At 42.4% G+C, this 25,175-nt stretch overlaps 1 protein-coding gene across 8 annotated transcripts in view; it reads right to left on the bottom strand.

Annotated features, from left to right (window-relative positions):
* ctbp1 (C-terminal binding protein 1) overlaps positions 1-25,175 on the bottom strand; it is a 341,145-nt gene that overhangs the window by 198,772 nt on the left and 117,198 nt on the right. Inside the window, exon 1 of one of the 8 annotated variants that reach the window (XM_048532456.2) lies at positions 6,127-6,180. The exons of the other annotated variants lie outside the window; for them this stretch is intronic. Coding sequence (XP_048388413.1) covers positions 6,127-6,140 — 14 coding nt within the window. The 5' untranslated portion in view covers positions 6,141-6,180. Of the gene's footprint in view, positions 1-6,126; positions 6,181-25,175 lie in introns of those variants that run through there. 8 annotated transcript variants of the gene reach the window in all.

Raw genomic sequence — 25,175 nt, 5'->3', positions numbered from 1 at the left:
TCTTGCCCTGCTGTGTTCATCCAGCTCCACACTTATCTCAGATTCTCCAGCATCTGCAGTTCCCATTAGCTCGTATCAGGGAAGCATGCTAACAATTATGTGATAGCTTTGTGAGGCAGTGTTGGAGCTACTAGTACACCATTTTAAAAAAAAATTCACTCATGCAACATAGGCAACACTGGTTGTATCAGTATTTATTGCACATCATTATTTCTCCTCATGGCGGTGACAATGAGCTGCTTTCTTAAACTCAAAGTGGAACAGCAATTATTTATTTATAACCAGCAAAACTAGGAGCATTTGAGTACAATCTCCTGTTCTACTTCTCAAATGGCTAGTAACAACTTCATAGATTAATACCTCTATTGGTTTCTTAAGCAAATTCTAGAAAATGGAAGGTTTACCGCAAATTTGTATGTTTCCCATTTTCTAATGCAGCCCCTTTTGAATTTTGTACAGTTGAGTAAGAAATCCAAGGAAAATAGTAGTCATATCTGCAATGTGATTATTTTGAAAGCAGGACAAAATTGCAAGTCTTTTAAATAATCATTGAAATTGGAAATTAGATTGCCATTTCTTGCTTGGTACTAGCTTTGTTTTAATTAATTTAAACTATGAAACCTTCCAATTGTTGTGAAGCTGAAAGCAAGATAGATACAGCAGAGCTACACAATCGTTCATCTGTTTCAAGTGCTTCTGAATGGAGGACTGCTCAGCTAACTAATGTACCAGTGAGTGCAAAGCAGTGGGCTGATTAAATGGCATTATCAGGTGGAGAGGATACTTAGTCCTACAGGACCCACAATACCCAGAAATCTCCATCCACCAGTGTTAACAAAATATTTTAGCTAACTGCAAAAATTCAAGTTCAGCAAATATTCTGCCAGAGTTAGCTATCTGCTCCACTGATCAGCTAATTAACTAAACGAGCTCCTCTGAACCAGGTCTGTTTTCATTTTCTCAGACTTGATTTCTCTGCAAGCTCATTAACAAAACCTACTGAAGCAGTCGAGGCACACAGAACAAACTTACTCAAATTTCACTCCACCTTTCGGAGGAAGGAACACAAGACCATGTGAACTGCAACATGTCTTGGTTTTAAAAGTATCTGCTGTTGCCACTAGTCATTAGCAACCAAGAGAAGAACCTTTGACTTTGTGGAGCTAAAAAGGAACTGCTCCAATCTTCATTTAATCTAAAAGTAGAAAATAAAGAAAAAAGTCTGAATTGCAACTCATGAAATGTGACTCACATTTCTCTCAATCATTTTGTCATCTCTCCAACAGCTTAAAACAAGATCAAGCAATTTTTTAAAAACTGTAGATGCTTTAAGAAGCAAAACAGAATTTGCTGGAAGAACACAGCAGGACAGACAGCATCTGTTGAGAGAATACAGAGTTAACTTTCCAGGTCCAGTGAACCTTCGACTGTAGTTACAAGGCGAGATACATGCTAAAGATGGTGTGCACGTGTGCGTGCGTATGCGTGTAGACGTCCAAGATCACTCATGGCTGACAATAGGTTGTTCATAGTAGCAGCCCATGTAATGGCAAGGTATGGTGTGGGGTGTTTGGAGTAATAACATGGGAGATGCTGCTCAAGCCCTAAAATTGTTGAGCTCGATTTTAACTCCAGAAGATTGCAAGGTTCCCATGCTGAAAATGTTCTTCCAATTTTGGCTGAGCTTCATTTGAACATTCTATGATTTAGTAAAGATCTGTAGCCGGGGTTGGGGTGAGGTTGTTGACTTGCTCGCCGAGCTGGCTTGCTTTCATTCAGACGTTTCATCACCATGTTAGGTGACATTATCAGTGGAGCCTCTGATGAAGTGATGCTATTCTAGTCTACTTGAAATTTATACTGTTTGGTTCATTTTTGGGAGTTCTGACAAGAACAAGCCAACTCCACAAGCAAGTCAACCTTCAGTGGAACATCACACCAAGCCCAAGATAGAGGTGTTGGCCTAGGAACACGATGGAGTGAAATGACAGGCAACTGGAAGCTCAGGGTCCTTTTTGTGGAAAACACATAGGTGTACTGTGAAGTGGTCACCCAGTTTGCACTTGGTTTCCTCAAATGTAGAGAAGACCACCTTGTTAGCAACAAATATACCAGACAAGACTGAGTGAAGTGCAGGTAAATTGCTGTTTACCTGAATGGTCTTGGATAGTGAGTAGGGAGGAAGGACTTTCTGCAGTTTCACTGAACTAATTTACAGGACAAAAAGCCCATTCTGTATTGAAAGGTTCAGCAGATTGGGCCCATTCACATTGAAATTTAGAAGGTGGCGATTGTCTTTAAAAAAAGAAAATTGATGGGATGGATACCAGGAGGATGTTTCCTCCTGCGAGGAAGTCTAGAACCAAGGCTCAAACGTTTAAGCAGCGCTCTCCCTTTTAAGGACACTTACAGATTTCTATTCTCTCAGCAGGTTACTAGTATGTGGAACTTTCTATTTAGGGCAGGCTAGGTCACTGGTTTATTTGCAGGAAGTACTTGTGCAAAAAAAAATCTGACATATGAAAGCATACCAGGATTAAAACAAAAAGATTTTAAAGGTTATGGCCCACTTTCAGGTGAAGATAGAAAAAGAGACTTGAAGATTGCAGTCCAAAATTGGGCCTTGGACTCAAGTCTTTCTCCCCCCCCACCAATCTAATTCTGGATATCTGGGCTTCACTGGCAATGCAGCTGTTTGTTTCCCATCCCTCACTGTCCTTGAGCTGATTGACTCTCTAGGCATTTTGAAAAGGTAGCTGAAAGTCAACCATGTTGTTATGGTTCTACAATCAGATAGGTCATGATGTGAATGAGAGATGTACTTACATAAGGAACATAAATGAACCACAGGGATTTAGGAGCTCTCAATTACTCCCGTCCTGTCATAAACAAAGACATACATTAGGGACTGAAACAGGTTAATCATCTTCTTCAGTCTGCTCCACCATTAAGATGGCATGGCTGATGAGTGTCTCACTTTCCTGTTACCACTCCACATCAAGACTCAACCGCCTTCTCATCAGTCCAAAATCTAACTCAGTCAGTCAGTCTTGAATAAAAAGTAAATTCCTCAAATATCTTAAATGGGAGACACCTCTTTTTTGAACACACAGTCTCTCCAACAGGGCAAGTGACCTTTTTAAGAGAGCAGGTAAAGGGAGAGGGGGGGCACAGGTGGAGGAGAGCATTGGAGCTGGGTGAAGGGGTCTGTGATAGGGCTTGAGAGATGGTGGGAGGACTCTTGTCCAAAACACAAAGCAAAAAATAGGGGCACAGAGGCAAAGGCAATGGAAGAAGGAAGAAATGCATTAAGGTGGGATGCAGAGGGATAAAACCGAGACCTTTGCTGACTACAAAACATTCAGCATCAGAAAACGGAAGGCTAGGAGGGATCGTGAGTGCCACCAGGAAGTGGAGTTGAGGGATGGAGAGGATGGGGGGGGGGGGGGGTTTGCCAGAAGACCATGAGCATCGGAGTTGTTGCATCTTGTGCCTTGATGCCTGAAAAAGAAAAAAAAAAGTTTGCTAGCAGAGTGAATTAAGTGGAACTGTGGATTGGTGCAACCCTGAGCCAGCTTAATGTGTTCCGGAGGTTGGGGGGGGGGAGGTTGGGGGGGGGAGGGGGGGGGGGCGGTGGGGGGGGGGCTGCCAGTAAGAAGCAAGGGCAACTGTCTGCGAAACATTGAACATTAGAGATAGTCGGTGATCCTGGGTGGATTCGAAAGCATGAAGGAAGGATGAAACTTCAGTTGGAATCCATGCAGGGCGAATATGAGCCAGAGGGTGTCTGAGAAATGTGATATGGTTGTGGAAACAAGTTTCAGCAAATACCCAGTCAAACACCAGGACTGACTGAAATTAATGTCGATGGACGAAAAGAAAGATTGGAACAGAAACCCCTTCGGAGAGAAGAGCAGAACTTCAAGGTCAGCATGCCAAGAAAAGATGTGAACAAAGAACAAAGAACATTACAGCACAGGAACAGACCCGTCGGCCCTCCAAACCTGCACCAATCCACCAGATCCTCTATCTAAACTGTTGCCTATTTTCTAAGGATCTGTATCCCTCTGCTCCCTGCCTGTTCATGTATCTACACAGATACATCTTAAAATGACCCAACTGTGCCCACCTCTACCGGCAACGCGTTCCAGGCACCCACCACCCTCTGCATAAAGAACTTTCCGTGCATATCTCCCTTAAACTTTTCCCCTCTCACCTTGAAATTGTGACCCCTAGTAATTGAGTCCCTCACTCTGAGAAAAGCTTCTTACTATCCACCCTGTCCAGACCTCATGATTTTGTAGACCTCAATCAGGTCCCCCCGCCCCCCCTCAACCTCCATCTTTCTAGTAGAAATAATCCTAATCTAATCTATTCAGCCTCTCTTCGTAACTAGCACCCTCCATACCAGACAACATCCTGGTGAACCTCCTCTGCACCTTCTCCAAAGCAGCCACATCCTTTTGGTAATGTGGCGACCAGAACTGTATGCAGTATTCCATATGTATAGGACTTTGGTTTGACCACAACTGTAAAAATGATCTACCAATTCTTGTACTCAATACCCTGTCCGATGAATGAAAGCATGCCGTATACCTTCTTGACCACTCCACCCACCTGCGTTGCCACCTTCAGGGTACACTGAACCTGAACGCACAGATCTGTGTATCAATTTTCCCCAGGGCTTTTCTATTTACTGTTTAGTTCACTCTTGAATTGGATCTTCCAAAATGCATCAACTCGCATTTGCCTGGATTGAACGCCATCTGCCATTTATCTGCCCAACTCTCCAATCTATCTATATTCTGCTGTAATCTCTGACAGTCCCCTTCACAATCTGCTACCCCACCAATCTCACTGTCATCTGCAAACCTGCTAATCAGACCATCTATGCCTTCCTCCAGATCATTTGTATATCACAAACCGGTGGTTCCAACACGGACCCCTGTGGAACACCACTGATCACAGTTCTCCATTTTGAGAAACTCCCTTCCACGACAAGTCTGTCTCCTGTTGCCCAGCCAGTTCTCCATCCATCTAGCTAGTACATCCTGGACTCCACATGACTTCACTTTCTCCATCAGCGTACCATGGGGAACCTTATCAAATGCCTTACTGAAGTCCTTGTACAGGACACGTACAGCCCTTCCCTCATCCATCGTGTGGTAGTGACTTAAATACTAAATCAAAACTGAAAGAACTGCAGATATTGCAAGTCAGAAGCAAAAACAGAAATTGCTGGAAAAATTCAGCAGGTCCAGCAGTATCTGTGAAGAACGAGCAACATTAACATTTAGAGTCCAGTGATCCTTCTTCGCAGTTCTTTCGGTCCTTTTCAGAATCCACTTTTCAGTAAAAATCTTCTCAATCTACTAAACTCCAATGGATACTGACTCAGCCTGATTCATCTGAGATCAGCCATTCATCCCAGCAATCAGTTGAATGCATCTTCCCTAAAAACTACTTAATGCAATTATGTTCTTTCTTACATTGAGACTGAAGTTCTGCACGATGTTCCAGATGAAGTCTCATTATATTGTAATCGTTGAATATTTTCTCATTGTTGAGAGTTTGCATTTTGTACTTAATTCAGCACTTCTAAAAAACCAAAAACGCACCTACGAAGTAGCAGCAGATTGCTCGATCAAGTGAGTTGAAGCAATGAATAAAAACCGTAAGTGTTGGGACATCATTGAGTTAGATTATCTCAATTTTGACTGCATTAACTGACGCATGATTTGCCACAACTAAATTATCCCAGTTAGTATAGAAGCTGTTCCTTACAGATTTGTCTGGCAATTTTTGTTTGAAAGACAGCTCCTCCACAATAATTACAGCACAGAGGAATGTGCTAAAAATTCAGTCCTGATTAAATCTGCAGCAAGGCTTGAACTCATCACCTTTTTCAACCTGAATCAAAATGACACCATGAAACTTGCTGAATTGACAGTCATAGGCAGTGATGACAAAAATATAATTACAGTGTGTGCAGCCAATACTAAACTTCAATGTTGGTTTGTTAACTTAAAGCCACTTAGACATTCATATCATGCCAGAAGTACGCAATTCTTGGAGAAAAAAACAAAAATGGAAAGGATGAAAAACAGAGAAAAGTGTTTGCAATACCTTAGAAACACCATTGTTTATAAATGCTTAGTCCGATCACATGAAAGGCCTGCCGTTGATCAGTACTCATCTTCGCACTTCATACCTTGCTAAATTGGCTTATCCCTGTCTGGCAAAAAAAACACTCCCACACACTGCAGCACAAAAGGAACTACGCAGAGCAGAGGAAAATCACCTATACAGCGTATTCAAAAAGAATGGGTACCCTATGAACACAGTCCGCTGATTTCTCAGCGACAAACCCAAACAAACTGGCAAAACGGGCTCAGAAACCATAACCACGCTCCCCTACATCAAAGACATTTCCGAAATGACTGCCAGACTACTCGGACCACTTGGCATCAGGGTAGCCCACAAACCCACCAACACACTAAAACAGCAGCTAATGAACTTAAAAGACTCTATACAGACAACAAATAAAACGAACGTCATCTACAAAATACCTTGCGAGAACTGTGACAAACACTACATTGGACAAACTGGCAGGAAGCTAGCCACCAGGATACGTGAACATCAACTAGCCACAAGACGACATGACCCACTATCACTCGTATCCTTACATACGGATAAGGAAGGACACCACTTTGATTGGGACAACACATCCATCCTAGGACAAGCCAAAGAGACATGCACGAGAATTCCTAGGAGCATGGCATTCCAACCGGAACTCCATCAACAAACACATTGATTTGGAGCCCATCTACCATCCCCTGAGAAAAAGAACAGGAAATGACATCACCAACCCAAGGAAACCTAACCAGATAAATAGAAAGCGGGACATAACACCAGCGCTTGTGGCTCACTGATGATGTTACCTAGAATGGTGACGAAACGTCTGGAAACTAACCTTCCAGCTCAGCGAGCAAACTCACATCCTGAACACTCCCATATATTTTACTTTGTTTGAATGGATATACCTCAAAATTTAACACACCCGCCAGTGTTCTACTCCAAGCTTAACAACACGATTGAACAATAACAATCATTATTAAAAATTAGTAATGTTGGCAAAAATCACAGGACAGGGTTTTTTTGGTGGGGGGGGGGAAAACACATGATGCTAGTGATGGTCAAAATAAGCAGGTCTGTGATAGAAGGAGGCGAAGGCGAAGAAGAAGGAGGAGACGAAGACAGCTTCCTTCCTTCCTCAGGATTTTTGTTAACCAAAATCACCTGTCAGAACTACACAGCGATTGTACCAGTCTCTAATATTTCTTCTGGTAGCTCTATCCATACATACAATAGCCTCTATGAAAATGTTACATCTCAACCCTTTTAAATTTTACCCCTTTCACCTCAAATCTATACCCTCCAGTTTTGGACTCGCCCAACCTATGGAAGAGATCTTGGCTGTTCATCCCATATCCCTCAAATTTTATAAAAACTTCTAAGGTCACCCCTCAGCTCCCAACACTTGAGGGAAAATAGCCCTAGCCAATTCAGTCTCCGACAGCTGAAACCCTCCAACCCTGGTAACATACTTGCAAATATCTTTTCTGAACCCTTTCAAGTTTCACAACATCTTTCCTACAGCAAGGAGGACAGAACTGAATGCTGGTATTCCAAAGGTGGCCAAACCAAACCAGTGTCCTGTACAGGTGCAACACGGCCTCAACTCCTGTACTGAATGCACTGACCAACAAAGGCAAGCATGCCAAACACCATCTTCACTATTCTCTCTGCCTGTGACTCCATTTCATGTAAGTTCTAGAAACTTTGAAGATTTTGCTGTCACCTTCAAACTCACTCACCATACCTCCGATATTCACATAAAAAGTAAAAGTAAATTTATACAAAAAAGACCCAGCACCAATCCTCGTGCTGCTCCCAGGCCTCCAATCCGAAAAGTAACCCTCCACCACCATCCTGCTGTCTTAGAACCTCAAGCCAATTTGGTCATCCAAATAGCTAGCTCTCCTTGTATTCGATGAAAGCTAACCTGGCCACTAGTCTCTTATGCAGAACCCTGTTGAATGCCTTTCTGAAGTCCATACAGACAATGTCCACCCCTTTGCATTCAATCTTCTTTGTCACTTCAAAAAAAACTCAAGTTACCAGAATTGAAGAAATAATGGCCACGAAGAGGAATCAGGGCAGCAGGCTCCAACAAGCAAATGCACTTGCCAACAATGCTTTGGGCCCAAGAGAAGCAGGGCTGCATCTTCTGGGACATCGATCCAATCTGTCAAAATTCCTAACCATTCAAATCCCTCACTCCAAACCAAATAACTCCTGCAAGTTGTTGTGATGTGTTTACGTCAGGAAACCCCAACGGTTGGTGTCTCTGCATAACCATCTGGACAGCCAGTCCAGTTAAACAGTAACAAAGTGAATACTGGGAAACAGTACACAGAAACAAATATTTGATAATGGAGCATGCTCACAGGTAAAATCAGGTTACATGGGGGTCTTGTTAGCTACTTTCAAGCTCTGCTTAGCACAAAATTTATTAATTATTTCCTCAGATTAGACCCATCAGGATTTTACACAATTGGCAATTGGGGGAACCTTTTTAGAATCTCCAACATAAAGGCCATCAGATAAATCATTTTGCTCCCTCATGTCAGATTTCTAATTTGAGCTTTCTGTAACTCTCTCCATGGTTGCCAACATACTGGAGGTTCACTTAATTTCATGCATACATCCCATAATTTAGTATCAAAGAGACTTGACAGTTCATGTTTACAGAACATTTCATTTAAAAAAGTGTTAGGGTTAACAAAACTAAGAGAAAGGCTAATGGAAATGCATGTTTTCTTCTTCATCATGGCCAAACCCTGCCACAAGCATTCCAATTCTACCAGACCAGTTATACACAATGTTGTGATGCAAGCGTGAGTCAGAGACTAGGTATCCTGAAATGGTGGCTCATTTCCTGAAGGAATCTTTAAGGCAAAGTCAGTAGTACAAGTATGCTGTCCACTTACATGAAATAGGCACAACTCCACAAATACTTCAGCAGCTTAGCAACACCAAGTTCAAGTCAGTTTGTTCAATTAGCAATTGATCTAGCTTATACATCAATTTCCTCCAACGTTGGTGTACCATCCAGTTGTGTGTTGTCTAAAGAATGTGTTGTGGCTGATTATGAAATTTTTAAGCAATGTCTCCCAAATCCTTAAATCCTACCCACCCATAAGGACACGGGCACAAAGTTATAAACAACAGCAGCTTCTTCATTTTCCCCTACAATAAAATGAATGCAAATTCAAAACAAAAGATAAAACAATAAAGCTTCAAAACATTTGGATGAGTAAGGTAAACTTTATTGGCGATAACAGGAACTGTAGATGCTGGAGAATCCGAGATAACAAGGTACAGAGCTAGGCGAACACAGCAGGCCAAGCAGCACCTGCTCCTGATTCTGCTTGGCTTGCCATGTTCATCCAGCTCTCCACTTTGTTATCTTAAACTTTACTGGCGTTTTTTTAATGTTACTTGGAGCTTTTAAATATCAATGTGATGAGTGGTTCGTTCTGTCTTTAAAAGACAGACATGATGAGATGCTGCTTTTTTTCTTTCAAAAAGCAGCCAAAATGTTCAAAATCTTGTCTGTCATTCATGACCAAAAGGCCACAGGAAAATGTCATGTTTTGCCAACTCTCAAAGAGATGGGATTGGGTGACTTCAACAACATTTGAAGAAAAAGCAAGATAAGACATACAGGTGTTATATGAACAACTGTTACAAAAGTCAGCTTTTATACATTTATCACTCTTATCCATAACAGATTATTTTACAGAGACAACAAAACTGGTCAGGCAGCCATACATACCAAAATAAGCTTTACACAAGTTTGAAAATGAAGTAGGAAACTGCAATTCAGACTAAATGTGCAAAAAAAGTCAGATGAGAAAAGATTAGGCTCAAAAAAATGCTTTTGGAGGTTTCAACAAGGAGAGAATGGAAAAGATTGCAAGATCGAGAGATCTTTCCTTGAATTTTTGCCAGTCTCAGCACCTCCATTAACACTCGAAGAATTTTACACATTTTATCTACATATACTACCAAAACTGTTAACATTACAAGAAATATTGAGAGGAACTGCCAGTTCCTTGCTCATTCATTTCAAGTCAAAAGTCTCGCTTTGGGAGAAAGGAGGAACCCAGGCAAATCCTGATGTTTTGGGGGAAGTAAAAAGGGAACAGGCTGTTGAGCTATACAAAGTGCATAATATAAGGAACAAAACAAATTAATTAACAACACATATTGGATTATGGAGACTTGATGACAAGAAAATGAAAGCTGGAACTAAATATTCAGGTTATGTGACTTTTTGAAAAGACATGCATGAAGAACAGAGTAGCTTCATGGAGGTGATGGCCAAGCGGTATTTTCACTGGACTGTTAATCCAGAGACCCAGATACTGTTCTGGGGACCCGGGTTTGAATCCTGCCGTGGCAGGTGGTGGAATTTGAATTCAGTTAACTGGAATTAACAGTCTGATGACAACCATGAATCCATTGTCAATTGTCGGAAAAATCCATCTGGTTCACTAATGTCCATGAGGGAAGGAAACTGCCATCCTTACCTAGTCTGGCCTACAGGTGACTCCAGACTGACAATAATGTGTTTGACTCTCAAGTGCCCTCTGGGCACTTAGGGATGGGCAATAAATACTGTCTGGCCAGCAATGCCCTCATCCCATGAATTAATTAAATAAGTTAGTGAGTACGATAGCAAGAAAAGATCCTGGATCAGAAATATGGAATCTTATTTTGAGATTTAAAAAACCCAAGGAGAAGAGGACACTGGCGGAAGAGTCGATAGGCCACCTAATCACCGTTGTTCTGTAGGACAGAGAATAAAATCAGCAGGCAATGAGAGCATGTATAACAACTTGTACATCAAATTGTGGGTGATGTGAAGATTCACAGATTGAAATTAAAAAAAAATCTAACTGACAGGAGGTAGCATGAGAAAAGAATTCATAGTTTATTCCAGTTACTTTCCCAGAACAATATGTTGTGAATCCACCACGAACCAAGCTATTTTGGATCTGGTGATGTGTGAGGAGGCAAGTCTAATAAATCTCAAAAGAAAAGGTCCCTTTGGAAACTGGTCATCCTAACAATGGTAACAAGGTGTAGAGCTGGATGAACACAGCAGGCCAAGCAGCAGAGGAACAGGAAGGCTGATGTTTCAGGCCTAGACCCTTCTTCAGGAAAAAAAATGGTCTAGGCCTGAAACGTCAGACTTCCTGCTCCTCTGATGCTGCTTGGCCTGCTATGTTCATCCAGCTCTACACACCTTGTTATCTCAGCATCTGCAGTTCCTACTAAACCTAACATGGTAGTTTGAGAAGGAAGATGTCGTCAGAAAAAAGTTATGCTAAGCTTAAATAAAAGGGTAATTACATAAAGGGGAGGGCAAGAGTGGCTAGAATTAACTGGCAAAGAAATTAGCAGAAATGATTGAGGAACAAGGGCAGATATTCAATAAAAGTAGTCCATGACTCCCAATGAAAATATATCCAGTGAAAGCAGAGGATCTTAAGAGGGTCAAGTGACCAGTTAACAAAGTTAGTGCAAGCATTAAACTTTTAAAAAAAAGCAAACATATAATGTAGCAAAGACCAGTGGTATGTCAGAGGGTTGAGAAAGTTTAAAAACCAAAAAAAGTGGGGGGTGAAAAAATTGAGGAAGAAAGTAAAGTAAACTGGAGGACAAACCAGCAAGGGACCCAAAAACAAATGAACTGTAAGAACTTTTTAAACAAGTGGGGGGGGGGGGGGGGGTGAAAGAGGGGGAGAGTAAACATAGATCCCTTGGAAAATGAGACTGGGGAAACCAATAATGGTGAACCTGAAAAATGGCATGTGTTGAACAAGTTCTTTGCATCAATTTTAACAGAAGAGGGGATGAATAACATTCCAAAAAATTAGGAAGGAAGAAAGTACAGGCAAACCCACACAGGGCCAAAAGCCAATGGGTTGCATATTGGGATTTTAGAAGTAGCTAGTGAGAATGGATGCACTGGCAGTAACTGTCCAAGGATCCTTAGATTTTGGAAAAGTCCTAGGGAATTATTTATGTATTCAAAACATGGAGCAAGGCAATAAAAAAGTAACTCTAATCAGTTGGTTGAACATCTGTTCTTGAGAAAACGTTCATCTTTTATAAAAGGTTGCATCAGCAGAGCATTTAGAACTGCATATCTTACTAAGTAGCTTGATTATAATAAGAGCACATCAGGTTGGGGGGGGGGGAAAAGTGGTGTATTAGTATGGATAGAGAATTAGTTAACAATTAGAAGAGAGAGTGCGTTAGGAGGAGAGACACTTTCAAGATGACCAGCAGTAATGAGTGGGGTTCCAGAGGGCTTAATATTTGAGCCATAATTATTTAAAATACCTATGAATGACCCGATTGAGGAAAGTGTAAGTACTATCTGAAATTATTCCACAAACGCTAGTATCCCATCACCAAGTCACACTTTATTTACACCTGCACAGTATGTGACAGAGCCAGCACCTAGAGTGAGCAGAACTCCCAACATTCCAATTATAGCAGTTAGCCAGGGCTCCCCGATTTGGACTGTTAACCTGGGCCAATCAGGAAACTCATTCCTTGAGGCCCACCTGGCAGACCTTGCTCCAAACATGACATTATCGCCAAGTTTGCCAAGGGGACAAGTCTGCAGAGGGATTATAGGCAGGTTAAAACAAGTGGACAAAGACTTGGCAGATAGAATATAGCGCAGGGAAATGAAGAGAAGAATACTACAGTTAAATATTTAAATAGGAAAGACAGCGGAAAAGCTGCAGGATAATATAGAGGGTCTTCACACATGAATCACAAAAAGCTTGCATCTAACTGGGTAACAGAAGGCTGATGATCTGTTGGTCTTTGTTTCTGCCCCAGTGGCATGGAGTGTAAAAACCGGGGAAGTCTTATGAAAAGAATACAAGGCAATGGTGAGACCACAGTAGTTTTAAAGGAACAGTTTGGTTGCTTCATCCAAAGAAGCATACAATGGCATTGTGAACAGTCCAATGTTGATCCCAGGTACGGAGAAGATTTTCTCGTGAAGAGAAGTTGAACAATTTGGGCTTGTAATAACTGGAAAGAAGAATGAGATCTTACTGAAACTTAAAGTTATTAGGGGACTTGATAGGGTAGATGTGGATAGGGGAGGGTATAAGACCTGAGGGCATAATCTTAGAGGGGTCACTTACGACAGTGGAGGAGAAATTTCTTCTCAGAATAACAAATCTGTGTAACTGTCAAGGCTGAGTCATTAAGCATATTCAAGGCTGAGACAGACAGATTTTTAACCAGCATGGGAATCAGTGGTTACGGGAGGAAAGGCAAAGGCAACAAGTGAAGTTGAGGATTGTCAGATCAACCATGATCTTACTGCATTGCAGAGCCAGCCCAACTGGTTGAATGGCCCAGTTCTCCTCAAGAAGCTTATGGCTTTACTACTCAAGACTGTAAACTGTTTCAAGGTATCCCATTGTTGGTTTTTAAGCAAAAAACAACTTAATCTAAGCTTTTTTGTTAATGTAAAGACAAATACAAAATTTCCTAATTTCCTTATACTTGAACTATAAAAATTATGGTATGGATGCATTATGCATTACAGCTTGGTATGGCAACTGCAGTCTTTGACAATGCAAGGATTACAGACAGCTGCACATGCAGCCCAATCAATCATGTAAACCTGCCTTCATCCATTCACTCAGTCTATACTATGCCCCGCTGCCTGAGGAAAGCAGCCAACATAGTCAAAGGCCCCTCCCACCCTGGCTACAGTCTCTTCCACCTGGCAGAAAGATACAAAAAAATGCTTACAAACACATACCAAACAGATTTAAGAACAATTTCTTCCCTGCTATTAGTAGACTTTTGAGTGGACCTCTCAAATTCAAGTTTATCTATCTCTGCACCTGCTCCGTAGCAATAACATTACATTCTGCATTCTGTTTTATTATCCTAATCTATTTAAGCAAGGTGTAATTTGCCTGGTTAGCATGCATAACAATACTTTTTCGCTGTATCTTGGTACACATGACAATCACTACACCGCGCCACAGTCCTGATATTGGTACATCCATTTGCTCCATGACTGGAAATGCATTTAAAAAGGAACCAATGTTCACTGAAATGTCACAGCTGCAGCAGAACCAGTATTTCAATATCTCAATCTGAAAACACTCAGCAAATACAATGTACACCATCTACAATTTAAAAATTGTTCCTGGGTATCCATGGTGCCCCATGTCTGTAGCTGAGGCCTGCCTTTTTTTAAAATTCTCTCATGGAACACGGGTGTCACTGGTTGGGCCGTGTCTCCTGGTGATTTGGGAGTTATGCAGACTATCATGCTAGTTCTGTTTAAGCTCAGGCAATAGGTGAGCAATTTCAGAGAAGGCACAAGAGGTTTCAAACAACCAGAAGCAAATTCAATCATTTACGAAACAGAACCTCGCCATTCACAAAGTTACCATCTCCCTACAGATTAATATCAGACCTGCTCCAATGTTGGTGTCACCAAAGGTTGGTTACTGCAAGCAGGACTCAATTGAGCTTCTTAATCCACTCAGTGGCCAACTTATTCTGGCAACTTCAAAAGAACAACTTGGCATGTCGCCATTGGTAGCATCAAGTTCCCCAGAGGGATGATAACCAATGGCCTATCTTGAGATTCCCCCATAAATGCGACAGTCAAAGGTGGCACAACAATACCACTTCTTCCTCAGGCAATTTGGCAAGCCCATAAGCGTCGCTCACCAACTTCACAGACGCACCACTGAAAGCGTAATGTCCAGGTGCATAACAGCCTGCTAAGGCAACTCTGTGCCCAGGACTGCAAGAAACTACAGACAGTAATATGCACATCCCAGGCCATTACAGATGCCAAACTTACGTGGCTTGCTGCTGCAGAAAGGCAGCAAACATGAAAAGACACACACACACACACACACATAAAATTGTAGGTTACTGTGTAAGTCTTTTTGATCTGTACATCCTCAGCTTGTGATCTGCCTGTACTGCCCATAAACAAAGTTTTTTACTGTATTGCGATACACATCAACAAAATAAAAGCAAATCATTACACACCACTCAAGAAAATTCTGAAACTATGAAAATATCACCTAAGCTATCAACATGAAAATGCATGCTGCTGACTGCAAACATTATGGATGCATCAGAAATCTCACCTTTGCAGGAAAATGTGGGACTGAGCAAACAAAGTGAACTCAAGCACATAACATATTTCAATAAACACTATAATTAGATTTTCAGTGTCAGCAAGTGTGCTGAAACAAAACCCAAAAAGGTTTAATGATTATACTATACTCCCTTCCCACTTAAAAATAACAGCTTTCATTTATGTATTAACATACAAATTTCCCAAAATATAATACAATTAAGCCAGTATTTATGATCAAAGAGTGGAGCAGACTTAAAGGACAAACTGCCTAATACTACTCCTCCATCAATGGTCATCATAACGCGAGATGTTTAACAGGCTGCATTGCAAATATGTTTTATTCAAATCAGAACCCAAAACATATATAGCTGAAATAAGTGATTTCCGTGTTTAAAAAAAACTTTTGTTAAAAGAAAAACAAAACAAGATTATGTCAACTGAAATATCTAGCAATGGCATCTATAAAAGTAATGAAAAGCAACTTCCCCCAGCCCCTTTTTAAACCTACTTACTTTCAACTAACCTGGCTTAAACTCTCCTCTCTGATGAAGGGTCTAGGCCCGAAACGTCAGCTTTTGTGCTCCTGAGATGCTGCTGGGCCTGCTGTGTTCATCCAGCCTCACATTTTATTATCTTAAAATTTCTGTCTAGTTATCTCCTTCAATTATCTTTACTGCTCCCTCAACAGCACTGACTGGGATTCACAGATAACTCAAAGTGGTGAGAAAACAATCTTTGTGCAAAAATGTTTTGAAATTTGCCATACAAATCTGCTGCCTTGCAATATTTAGTATCACTGATGGGCCATCAAAATTAACACCAGTATCAAAAGTATGGCCGTCAATACAGTACTCCCTCCTTTGACTCAATTCCAGCATTTGGAAGCAGAAGTAGGCAATTTAGCCTTTCAAGACTGCTCCAACATTTAATCAATAAGACTGGGGCTGATCCGATTATGGCAGACCCTAAAGTTGGGCTGAGGCCCTGTCATAACCCTTGACTTCCTTGCCCATTGAAATTGCTTTGGTTTTGATCAACTTCAACAGGCAAGGCGAGGGTTATGACAGGGCCTCAATCCAACTTTAGGGTCTGCCATAATGTTCAAGGTGTTCAATACACAAAGTAGGAACAGGAACAGGCCATTCAACCCTCTGAGTCTGCTCCACAATTCACTGCAGATCATCCTGCGCAGTACCCTCTTCCCACACACTTTGATCCCTTTAGCCCCTAAAACTAAAGGGAACTCTCCCTTATAAACTTAAAAAGTGAGCATGCTACAACAAGTACATACGTAATGTCCTGTAGTTCAAACACTCCAACCCTGGCAACATCCTTGTAAATATTTTCTGAACCCTTTCAAGTTTTACAGCATCTTTCCTGTAGCAAAGAGACCAGAATTGAATGCAGTATTCCAAAAGCAGCCTAACCAATGTCCTGTATAGCTGCAATATGACCTCCCAACTCCTTTACTCAATGCACTGACCAATAAAAGCAAGCAGACCAAACGAGTTTCACGACCCCATGTTCCTGTGACTCCACTTTCAAAGGAAATATGAACCTGCACCCAAAGGTCCCTTTGTTCAGCCACACTCTCCAGGAGCTTACCATTAAGCATACAAGTCCTACGCTGATTTGCTTTTCCAAAAAAAAAAAAGGTAGCACCTCATATTTACCTAGATTAACCTCCATCTGCCACTCCTGGCCCACCTCATCAAGGTCCTACTGTACTTTCATATTATTCTGTAACCTCTGATTTCTTTGCTTTCAAAATCCTCTCAACCTGCTCTTGAGAATGATTAATATTCACTGTGCATTTGATGACCCAGGTGTGTTAAACATGACACCATGATGGAACACTTGGGCTTTTTAGCTTCGATATCAGTGTCAAGAAGCTAACCTAAGGCCAAATTCAATTACCCTTTCCCTATCTGACCAGGAATGAGATCATCTTCTGAGATAGAATACACACTTTCATCCCTCATAGCACCTGATCCATGACACCTTGAACACTGCATAAGTAGCAGACACCCCAAATGATAAACTATTATGTTGATACAACAGAGGCAAGAACAGTTAAAAAACAAAAAGATCATAAAATGTGTGATGAAATTAAATTTCATAAAACGTAACACTTCCATGTGATTTCAAGTGGGTAGAGGCATTACTTGCATTTACATCTGTAAGCATAAAGAATGTGGGCCATTTGTCTAAAGCCAAAGTGACCACCACATTTTAACATACAAAGCTGGTAGTACAGGCTTCGTCCTATATTCCAACCAGGAGCACAGCATGATCTAGCTGAATCAAGGCCATGCAAAGCAAAGCGCAAAACTACAGCAGAGTGCACACACGCACCCCTAGACAGTTAATATGCCCCCAGGGCCAGCAGTAACAAACTAGCAATGAAGCATCACAACTGCCAGTAAGTTATTAAGATCAACATTTAGAAGCAAATATGCAAGTGTTTTTAAAAGTACTTGTATTAAAAAAATTTTGCTCACCTCATGAATTTCACGTGACAAAATGTTCCTAACCTATCTCTTTCCCCAGCCTCACTCCACCCCTTACATAAAATCTCTACTTGGCCTGTTTGCATGGGAGCTGCAATGGAAAAGCTACAATCATGACAATGGATAAAAAGGCATTTCTAAAAAAAAGGGAATCATATTATAAATCAGATTCAAAACTTGGAAAAAAAAACACTTTGCTTGGCGTGAGATAGTAGTTGTCATCAGGGCCCAAACTCTTCACCACTCTTGCCTCATCATCACTATCCCACTGATGGCCTAGATTCCAAACACCAGGCATCACCTCCACCACTTAGCCCAACTTGCATCCTTGAAGTTGACGGTCCTTGAACCTCCCACTAAGCAACTCACTCCTTGATACTGTTTTTCTGCTCAAGCCTCATCTCTTTTACCCAAAATTACTCAATTACCCAAAACAAGAGAGAGCTACATAGGAATCAGTGGCAGACAGAGGGAAATAAGTGACAGCTCCCTAAGATCAGGCCGAGGTTGACAACAAAACGACACAGAGGACAGAATTCTGTGACCCAAAATTCACAATTCCAGTGAAGGGTGGAAATTTCTCATTTGTGGGCAAAGCTTTTCACTCTTAACTCAAACTTGACAGGTTGACTTTACCCAACATCAAACCACTGATGATACATACCCACTACTTAGTCATCTTATTTACCATTTGCTACACATCTCCTCAGTCAAAAATACGTTGCTTTTTGAATCACAAATACAGTCCATTCACTTCTCCAATCCTCATACAGATCTTACTACTTGTAACTGTACACAAGGCACAGGACTAACCTTGCCAAATATTAGCTGCATATGATCTTTTATCTTGACTTCATCCTTGCAATGGCTAATTTTATTGTTTGGTCCTCCTTGCTCAGAAGCCACTTTTCTTTTTAAAAAAAGGCACTCACTCAAATGTGAGACCCACTCTTCCTGTTCATACTAGAAATCACTCAGCCAGTCTAACATTATTGCCTTCAGTCAATTTCTTTCTAAGAAATGGTATTTTCTCCTGCTACTCCCACTAATAACAGATGTCAAAATTCCACACAAACACTGACACTGGAAAACTCCTTTTGGAATTAACGATCAGGGTCAGACAAGTTGCGTGCAGGAAATAGTGGTTTTGAGACTTCTTGCAATCCCCTTCAGGAATTGTCAATGGTGGAATTAAGTTCAGAATCTCTCACATCACACCCTTACTTGGGGACCCGTCTACATTCGTCTGGTTAAAAGCTGATTCAATGGTGACTATGGAATAGAGGTAATGGTCAACAATACCCATCTGGTTCACTAAAACATATGTGGATACTGTCAGAGGAATTCACTAACAGAAGAAAACAGTTCATGTTTTGAGTCCAGCAATCCTTTTACAGTGTTTTCCCCAGTCAGCAACGAATTATTGCAATACAATACGCTGGAGGATATTCTCAGTGTGAAGACACCTTTGTTTCCACAAGAATGTGTGATGGTCACTCTTCTCAATTACTGAGATGGGCAGATGCACTCGATACAGGTATCTGGTAAGGACAAAGTCAAATAGTTTTCCCCTTTTTTGATACCCTCATCACATGCTATAGGCCCTGTCGCGCAGCTATGTTCTGTGGGACTGGATGAGCTTGGTCAGTAGTGGAGCTATGACTCTTGTTGGCATTTGAAATCCCCCAGACAGAATGAGGGAATCTGGAATGCGAGTCAGTTATTCTGCCTTGTCATGAGGAGATAGATAAGGAAGAGAAGAGAAAAATCAGTCTGAGGGCCATGCACACATGAAAATATAGCCAGGAACACTCACGTATTGATTATTGTAGCACTGCACTAAATACCTGAAAATTTGACGGGGGACGCCTGCTCACCACCACTTCCCGACTGTCAACTGCCCAAGTGGCTGTGAAGAGAAAAGGTCTGAGACCTCCAAACCAGACTCCCATTGGTTAGGCCAGATCTTATGTCAGCTCGTGCCAGTTACACTAATGGTTCTTAATCACGCATTACGCCTCATCTGCATAGATAAGGGCCATCTACAACTGCTAATCTGAAAACTGACTAAACTTGTTCCAAGCATTAGATGTTTTTCAAGCATTCTTAAGAGAATGGATGGTCGGTCCTGAAATTAGGCCTCATTATGCTCGAAAAGTTGCAAGCCATTAACCGGTTAAATAAGTTAGTGCGAACATTTAGAAATCATTGGATTTAAAAAACCTATTGGTGTAATTTTAAAAAACTCAAATGTTTAAACAATTTCCTGTCTTGATCAACAAGCCAGCAAGTTTGACAATGAGATAACAAAGTGTGGAGCTGGATGAACACAGCAGGCCAAGCAGCATCTTAGGAGCACAAAAGCTGACGTTTCAGGCCTAGGCCCTTCAGAAAAAGGGGGAGGGGGAGGGGGTTCTGAAATAAATAGTGCAAGAGGGCACCTGATTGAAGATGGATAGAGAAGAAGATTGGAGGAGGAGAGGAGACAGACAAGTTAAAGGAGTGGGGATGGAGCCAGGAAAGGCAAGTATAGCTGGGGAGGTAGGGAGGGGATACGTCAGTCTGGAGAGGACGGACAGACAGACATGTCATGGGGGCGGGATGAGGTTAGTAGGTAGGAAGTGGGGGTGGGGCTTGAGGTGGGAGGAGGAAGAACAGGTTAGGGAGGCAGGGATGAGCTGGGCTGGTTTCGGGATGCGGTAGGGGAGGGGAGATTTTGAAGCTTGTGAAGTCCATATTGATACCATTGGGCTGCAGGGTTCCCAAGCGGAATCGGAGTTGCTGTTTCTGCAACCTTTGGGTAGCCTCATTGTGGCACTGCAGAGGGCCCAGGATGGACATGTCATCTACGGAATGGGAGGGGGAGTTGAAACGGTTTGTAACTGGGAGGTGCAGTTATTTAGTGCTAACCGAGCATAGGTGTTCTGCAAAGCAGTCCCCAAGCCTCCGCTTGGTTTCCCCAGTGTAGGAGGAGGCCACAACAGGTACAGAGGATGCAGTAAACCAAATTATCAGATGAACATCTGCTGGAGGTGGAATGTCTTCTAGGGGCTTGGGATGGGAGTGAGGGAGGTGGTATGGGGGCAAGTGTAGCACTTCCTGCAGTTGCAGGGGAAAGTGCCGGGTGTGGTGGGGTTGGAGAGGTCAGTGGAGTGGACAAGGGAGTCCCAGAGAGAGTGGTCTCTCTGGAAAGCAGACAAGGGTGGGGAAAAATGTCTTTGGTGGTGGGGTCAGATTGCAGATGGCGGAAGTGTCAGAGGATGATGCGTTGGATCCAAAGGCTGGTGGGGGGGGGGGCGGTGCGGGAGGATTCTCTTTTGGCGGTTATTGCAGGGATGGGGTGTCAGGGACAAGTTCCGGGAGACAGAGTCGGGGGCATTTGACCACTGCAGGGGGAGGAGAAGAGCTGCGGTCCTTGGAAGACAAGGGCATCTGAGATTTATGGGAGTGGAGTGCCTCATCCTGGGAGCAGAAGCGGTGGAGGCGAAAGAATTGGGGGGTTGGGATGGAAACTTTGCAGGAAGGCAAGTGGGCGGAAGTGTATTCTTGGTAGCTGTGGGAGTCAGTGGGCTTGAAATGGATATCGGTTTCTAGGTGGTTGCCTGAGATGGAGGCAGAGGTCCAGGATGGTGAGGGATATGTTGGAGATAGTCCAGGTGAACTGAAGGTCGGGGTGGAAGGTGTTGGTAAAGTGGATGAACTGTTCAAGCTCCTCGTGGGAGCACAAGGCGGCGCTAATATAGTCAATGTAACAGAGGAAGAGGTAGGGTTAGGGCCAGTGTAGGTTCCACGTAACCTACAAAAAGGCAAGCATAGCTTAGGCCCATGCGGCTTTTGTGCTCCTGAAATGCTGCTTGGCCTGCTGTGTTCATCCAGCCCCACACTTTGTCATCTCAGACTCTCCAGGATCTGCAGTTCCCATTATCTCTGATACAAATTTGACATCGATGTGTTAAACATTAGACATATGAGCAGATGTTAGGCTATTCAGCTCCACCATTCAATCATGGCTGATAAGTTTCTCAACCCATTCTCCCGCAACTCTTGATCCCCTTGGCAATCAAGAACCTATCTATCTCAGCCTTAAATGTACTCAATGACCTGGCCTCCAGAGCCTTCCGTGGCAGTGAATTCTAGATTCACTACTCTCTGGCTAAAGAAGTTTCTCCTTATCTCCATTCTAAAACATCTTCCATTTACCCTAACTGTGGGCCCTCAAGTCTGGTCTCTCCCACCAATGGAAGCATCTTCCCAACTACCACTCTTTCCAGGCTATTCAGTATTCTTCAAGTTTCAATTAGATTCCACACCTGCCCTCCCCCACCCTTCTCAACTCCAACGAGTATAGTCGCAGAGTTCTCAAACGTTCCTCATACATTAAGTTTGTCATTACTGGGACCATTCATGTGACACTCCACTGAACTTGCTCTCAGACCAGTACATCCTTCCTGGGATGTGGGGGCCCAAAACTGTGCATAATACTCTAAATATGGCCTGACCAGGGTCTTGAAGTCTCAGTAGTACATACCTGCTTTTATATTCCAGTCTTCTCAAAATAAAATGCCAACACTGTATTTGCCTTCCTAACGAAGGACTCAACCTGCAAGTTTATACTAAGAGAACCCCAGACGAGATCTCCCAAGTCTCTTTGCACTCCAGATTTCTGAATTTTCTCCCCATTTAGAAAATATTCCATGCCTCTATTCTTCGTACCAAAGTGTACAACCTCACACTTCCCCACATTGCCTTCCATCTGCCACTTCTTTGACTGCTCTAAGCAGTCCAAATCCTTCTGTAGCCTCCCACATCCTCAATACTACCTGTCCCTCCATCTTTGTCTTATCTAAAAACTGAGCCAGAATGCCCTCAGTTCCCTCATCCAGATCATTAACGTACAAAGTGAAAGGCTGTGGTCCCAAGACAGACTCTTGTGGAACATTACTTGTCACAGGCTGCCATCCTGAGAAAGACCCTTTTAACCCCATTCTCTGCTTTCTGCCAGACAGCCAATTTTCTACCCATGCTAGCACCTTGTCTCTAACACCGTGGGTCCTTATCTTATTCAGCAGCGTCCTGTGTGGCACCTTGTCAAAGACGTTCTAAAAGTCCAGTTTGATAAGATCCATTGACTGTCCTTGGTCTAACCTGCTCGTTACTTCCTCAAAGAATTCTAACAGATTCACCCGACATGATCGCCCCTTAATGAAACCACGCTGACTTTGCCCGATTTGACGATGCCCTTCCAAGTATTTAGAAATCTCATCTTTCACAATGGACTCCAAAATCTTACCAACAACCAAGGTCAGGCTATCGGCCTGTAATTTTTCAGTCTTTTGCCTTTTTAAAACAGAGGCGTCACGTTAGTGATTTTCCAGTCCTCTAGGACTATCCCTGACTGTAGCGATCGCCAATGCCTCCACCTCTGTTCACAACTCTGGGGTTTCATCCATCTGATGCTGGTGACTTATCCACCTCCAGACCTTTCAGATTTTCCAGCATCTTCTCATTAATGATGGCACCATACTTAGCTCTGACCCGATTGTCTCAAGTTTTTGGGATATTACTCCTGTCTTCACTGTGAAGACTGTCGCAAGGTAACTATTCAGTTCCTCAGTCATTTCCTTGTTCCCTACTAGCTCTCCAGCAATCTAATGTCTGCTTTTGCCTCTTTATATTACTGGCCAGCTCACCCTCATTTCATCTTCTCCATCCTTATTTCTTTTATGGAGGTCTTCTGTTGGTCTTTGTAAACTTCCCAATCCACTGGTTTCCTACTGCCCTTCACCACATTATATGCTTTCTCTTTTGTTTTTATGCTTTCCCTGACTTCCCTAGTCACGCACAGTTGCCTCATCATTCCTGGACCATGTTTCTTTCTCTTGTATATAACTCCAGTGTTTTTGTTTTAAACCTTAGGTGGCTCCTCAACTCTACTTGTACAGATTTCACACCGTCTGACTTTACTTCATTCCTTGCTATTGATTTAATAGCATTTCTTACTAATAAGGCAACAAAATGCCCTCTGCCCACCTGCCGATCTTTGATAAGATGTACATCATTGGATATTCAGCTCCTAATCCTGATCCCCTTGCACACATGTCTCCAAGATACTGACCAAATCATATCTTTGAATTTTGATCCGTGCCAGAAGCTCATTTATTTCTCTTATACACAGTGTGCATTCATACATGACACCTTCAGTCCTGTATTAACTATCCCTCTTCTCAGTGGATAAATGAATGACAATGTGCTTGAAGTTTGAAAATGGTTAGGAATCAAGCACCCTATCCAATTTGTATGTGTGCTGGAGACTTCAATAACCTCTCCAGAGTTTCTCTTTCTCGTTATTTTTTTTCATATTTTTCCAAGCAGTGGAATCTACCCTGACAGATGTTAGCTATTGCTTTGTTCCCCGCTCGTTGGGGGTGGGGGAGAATCCCTCCCTTCCCCTCCCACTCTCTAGTTTAAAGTCCTGTTGACCAGTCAATTTACTCTTTTCAAAGAACATTGGTCCGAGCTCGATTCAGGTGGAGACCGGCCCAGCTAGTAATCGCACGCACACCAGTCAGAAGGTCACGTATGCACTTAGAAATTTCACCACATAATTTAGGCTAACACTGCAGTGCAGAACTGAAGAACGCAGTAGTGTTGGTTTCTGCTTCAGTTGTGTCAGCATAATTGTGACTGCTCGCATTCTGCCAACCTCTTTTCCTTGTTCCGAACACTTAACCTTGCTTCCTCCACCCCTGTCCCACCAGACACTAATCATAGGATTAATGCTGGCCAGGGTGCTGGGATAACTCCTGTGTTCTTCTGTGAAATGCTGCCATGGGTCTTTTAGACCCATCTGAACAGGCAGATCGGGCTTCAATTTAACGTATTATTTGAGAGACCAAAGTCTCATCTTTTAGAAGAGCTGCTAAACCAAAGACTTGTATGCTCATTTCAGATGAATGTAACAATCATTATAATATTGCAGGAAGGCATCCCTGACACACCAGCCACTATTTGCCCCTGCAAAGTGCAGTAGATCAAGAGATTTCAGGGTACATATCAAACAGGCTCTTAAGGTATAGGGCAACTAGATTAGGTGGTTAAAAAGGAATATGGGATACTTGCCTTATTTGCCAAAACACAGATTATAAGGGCACATACAGTACTATACACACTAGGTTGTGAGGAAGATAACAAGGTGGTGAGTTAGATGCACACAACATGCCAAGCAGCAGACATTTTGGGTCTAGACTCCTCTTCAATGGGAGGGGGAAGAGAAAAAGAGAGAGAGGGAGAAAAAGAGAGAGAGGGAGAAAAAGAGAGAGAGGGAGAAAAAGAGAGAGAGGGAGAAAAAGAGAGAGAGGGAGAAAAAGAGAGAGAGGGAG

This window comes from Stegostoma tigrinum, chromosome 1, assembly GCF_030684315.1.
Source record: "Stegostoma tigrinum isolate sSteTig4 chromosome 1, sSteTig4.hap1, whole genome shotgun sequence".
Taxonomy (NCBI): domain Eukaryota; kingdom Metazoa; phylum Chordata; class Chondrichthyes; order Orectolobiformes; family Stegostomatidae; genus Stegostoma; species Stegostoma tigrinum.
This window is presented reverse-complemented; position numbering and strand designations above follow the sequence as displayed.